The sequence below is a fragment of the Myotis lucifugus genome, unplaced genomic scaffold (assembly GCF_000147115.1).
Source record: "Myotis lucifugus unplaced genomic scaffold, Myoluc2.0 scaffold_833, whole genome shotgun sequence".
In the NCBI taxonomy this organism is placed as follows: Eukaryota; Metazoa; Chordata; class Mammalia; order Chiroptera; family Vespertilionidae; genus Myotis; species Myotis lucifugus.
The window spans coordinates 153,679-158,077 of NW_005871881.1; the positions used below are offsets into that span (position 1 = coordinate 153,679).

The window sequence follows — 4,399 nt, forward strand, 5'->3', positions numbered from 1 at the left end:
GGTCACCAGCTACTCATGTGTGAAAGGGCCTCCCACTGCGGCGGGCCATGCATTTGTCACCCAACAGGGCACCCTGTGAGACAGGAGTGCTGACCAGACACCAGGCAGGACCACCGGCTGCTGTGGGCTCCGCACCCTGGGCCGAGCCCACCCTGAGGCCCCGGTGGGCCAGGCGCCCAGGCAGGCGACACACTCACGTCTTCAGCGTCCCGGAGGTCATCAGCTCCGTCACCAGCACGATGCACCGCTTCCCCTTGGCGCTGGACTCCCAGAAGTCATAGAAGCGCACGATGTTGGGGTGCTGCAGGCCCTTGAGCATCTCAGCCTCCTCCTTGAACCGCTGCCGCTCGAGCTTGGTGAGCTTCCGGTCCTAGAGAGACAGGCACAGCTGAGCGGGACAGGGCACGGCCTTTCACAGAGCCTGCTGATCCCAGGGGGTCACTCCCTCATTTCCTCCTGCTCAGGGAGCACAAAGGAGGGGGAGGGGGAGGGGAGAGCCCACCCTGAGGAGGAGCCCCTAGCTCATCAGAAAGAGCTCTGCCCTGGTGGGTGTGGCTCGGTTGGTTAGTGTTGTCCAGGGCACTGAAGGGTCACAAGTTCAATTCCTGGGTGAAGGCACATACCCAGGTTGCGGGTTCAATCTCTAGTGGGGGCACACACAGAGGCAACCGATGGATGTTTCTCTCTCACATCGATGTTTCTCTCTCTCTCCCTAGATTCAATGAAAAACATATCCTTGGGTGAGGATTAAAAAAGAAAAAGATCTCCAGAGCCAGAGCAACCTCCAGCCACTGCAGTGCCAATGCTCCCCTCCCTGCGCACACCGAGGGTGCCTCCTGGCGCACCTGGGATCTCGCGCTGCTGAAGGGAAGCACTGACACGGGGCTCTGAGGGCCGGTTCATGACCACAGCATCACAACCAGAAACCAGGAGAGACCAGAGCCAACGGCATAGGAGGAAGGCCAGGGTCTCAGCCACGCCCACGTTGGTGCTGGCACAGGCACACATGCTGCACCCACACCCTCAGCACATGGGACACACTCCAGCACCCTGCCCAAAGGCTACACCTGACCCGCGCCGGCCACCACCCAGGCCCTGCCTCGTCCATCCCAGCAGCCTTCTGCGTCTAACTTCGCCTCACAGATCAACCTCACCTCCGCAGGCCCCAGCACGCTTCTCCCACATCCTGAGCACATGGCCCCCAATGTCACCTCGGTCGCAGTCCAGCGAGCCTGCAGAGCCTGGCAGCACACGCCTGGCCCTCCCACAGAAGGAGCCCCAGGAAACAGGAACACAGCTGTGAGTGAATGGGGAGCTTTGAGGAGTTGCAGGAAGCAGAAGAGGTGCATTTGGACAGATGGTGGGAGAAATCAGAGCTGAAAGGAAACACAGGCCTGGACTCTGGGGATATTTCCAAAAGAGCCCAAAGGCATAAAGATTCCAACAAATCCAGAGAGGAGGTGGGGAGGGGCTGGGGTCATATAGAGGTCATCGGGTTACAGGATTCTATCCCAAGTGGTGCTCTGAGCATTAGGCACCCTTCCCCACAAACCAGCCCCATCCCACAAACCTCCATCAGCCTCGCCATGCCAAGTGGGCCCAGCTGGCACGAGCACCCCAGAGCAAAGAATACCAGGAGAAAACAAAGACAACTTCGAGAACATCTAGCTCATGTGCTTGAAGGTCCAAGAGGCTGACACACATAAATGAGAGCAAGTTTCTACTGAAAAAGGAGCAATCAAAATTCCCAGAGAACCAAGATGGCTGCGCAGGTACTCGCCACCTCCCACAACCACATCAAAATTACAACTAAAAGACAGAACCACATCATTCAGAACTGCCTGAAATTGGGTTGAATGGAAGCCCTACAACAAGAGAAGTAAAGAAGAAAGCACATTGAGGCTGGTAGGAGGGGCGGAGGCACGGAACAGGCTGGTCCAGCACCCACCTGTGGTGTTTTTTAAATCAGAGGGAGATCTCAGCTGCAAAGGCCTCCCATGTGAAGCAAGGGGTCCCAGCTCAGGGTTCCAGAGCTGAGAAGAGAAGTTCCCATAACTCTGGGCTGTAAAAACCAGCAGGGATTGTAGCTGAGTGACACAGAGGCTGCTGGAGACCCAGGTGTTCCTCTTAAAGGACAAGGCACACGGACTTACATGGAATCACATCTTCTGAGCTCCAGCACCAGGTGGCTTGGGGGGGCCCAGGGACATACGAAGAGGAACTAGACTGTCTGGTATTGGAGCAGGAACTCAGGGGCAGCTTTCTCCCAGATCAGGGAGCTTACAAGGGTCATTGTTCCTGTGCTGGGACATCCTGTGTCACAGAGCTGACTGGCAGCCATATCTGAGTTTTCACTAGCTGGAACACACTGTTCACTCCGCCCTGGTGATTCTGAGACCTTGCCCCATCCAATTTGCAGCCCCACCCAAGCTGTTTGCAGTGGTTTTCCCATATGAATGGCCTATCATGGCTCAGGCTTCAGACTTTGCTAAAATCTCTCAAACAAGCAGTAGCTGGTGTCAGCATGCCCCAAACATATCAGTAAGAGGCTCAAGACTCAGCACTAGCACCAGCCTGCCTTGCTTCACAGCTGGGCCTTGTGTGGGCACTTATAAGCCCAATACAAGTAGCAGCCTCTGCAGACCTCTCTGTATCTATTGCCGGGTGGCCCCAGGCAGTGGCTGACTTAGCACCTCCTGAGAGGCCCTAGAGCCAGTGCACCAGGTGGACAACTTCAGACCATACCAGACTACAACTCTACACATCCACAAGTGGCACACTCAAAAGGCAGACTCAGTGAGCACCAAAGCCCCAATGAAGCAAGTCCTACTCCATAGGGGTGCCTCCTACACAGCCGCTCTTCCACTGTATTCCCAGCTGCTCCTCATAGCCAATTGACCTTCAGGCCAACAACAATAGAGGTTCAACTACAAGACTGTACACTAAGCCCACACAGGGGTGCACCTAGAGTGCCCAGCTCAGGTAACTGGGGAGGCTGAACACTAGGCCCTACAAAACATCTACTATACAAGGTCACCCTACCAATTCTAGGAGATATAGCAACTCTACCTAATACATAGAAATAAACACAGGGAAGCAGCCCAAATGTGAAGACAAAGAAACATGTTACAAATGAATGAAATGGAAGCAAGCAAACTACTGGATACAGAGTTCAAAACCAATAGGTTACTCAAGGATCTTGATGAGAGCTTCAAAGGACTCAAAGAGAGCTTCAAGGGGCTTAGTGAGACTTTCAAGGACCTTAGTGAGAATGTCAAAGACATAAAAAAGGACCAGTCAGAAATTAAGCATCCACTAACTGAAATAAAAAAAATAATTTACAGGGATTCAACAGTAGAGTAGAGGATTCCAAGAATCAAATCAACAATTGGAATATGAGGAAGCAAAAATCACCCAATCAGAAGAGCAAAAAGAGAAAAAATAATCCAAAAATATGAAGATAGTGTAAGAAGCCTCTGAGACAACTTCAAACGTACCAACATTCGCATGGGGGCGGGTGTGCCAGAAGGAGGAGAGAGAGAGCAAGATATTGAAAACCTATTTGAAGAAATAATGACAGAAAACTTCCCCTACCTGGTGAAAGAAATAGACTTACAAGTCCAGAAAGCACTGAGAGTCCCAAACAAGAGGAACCCAAAGAAGCCCATACCAAGACACATCATAATTAAAATGTCAAGGTTTAAAGACAAAAAGAGAATCTTAAAAGCAGCAAGAGAAAAGCAGTTACCTACAAGGGAGCTCCCATAAGACTGTCATCTGACTTCTCAACAGAAACTTTGCAGGCCAGAATGGAGTGGCAAGAAATATTAAAAGTGATGAAAAGGAAGGACTTACAATCAAGATTATTCTACCCAGAAAAGCTATCATTTAGAACTGAAAGTCAGATAAAGAGCTTCACAGACAAAAAAAAGCTAAAGGAGTTCATCACCACCAAACCAGTATTACACAAAATGTTGAAAGGGCAAAGTGGGGGGGGGGGAGGGAGGGGGAGAGGAAGAGAAGGAGGAAGAAGAGGAGGAGGAGGAGGAGGAGGAGGAGGAGGAGGAGGAGGAGGAGGAGAGGAGGAGGAGGAGGAGGAGGAGGAGAGGAGGAGGAGGAGGAGGAGAAGAAAGAGGAGGAGGGGAAGGAGAAAGAAAAAAGGAGAAAGAAGAGGAGGTAAAAATATGAACCATAAAATGGCAATAAATACATAGCTCTTCATAATTGAATCTAAAAATCAAAATAAACAAAGAAGGAATCTAATGAACAAAATAAACTGATGAATAAAATAGAACTAGAGGCATGGAAACATGGAACAGACCTGATGAATCTCAGAGGGAAGGGTGGGCAGGGGAGAGATTAACCCAGGAAAATATATATGTATATATATGTATGTATG

At 50.9% G+C, this 4,399-nt stretch overlaps 1 protein-coding gene across 1 annotated transcript in view; it reads right to left on the reverse strand.

Moving 5' to 3' along the window:
• LOC102439945 (serine/threonine-protein kinase WNK2-like) overlaps positions 1 to 4,399 on the reverse strand; it is a 118,748-nt gene that overhangs the window by 78,563 nt on the left and 35,786 nt on the right. The window contains 1 exon segment of the mRNA XM_023747294.1: positions 198 to 370. Within this exon segment, the coding sequence (XP_023603062.1) occupies positions 198 to 370 (173 nt within the window).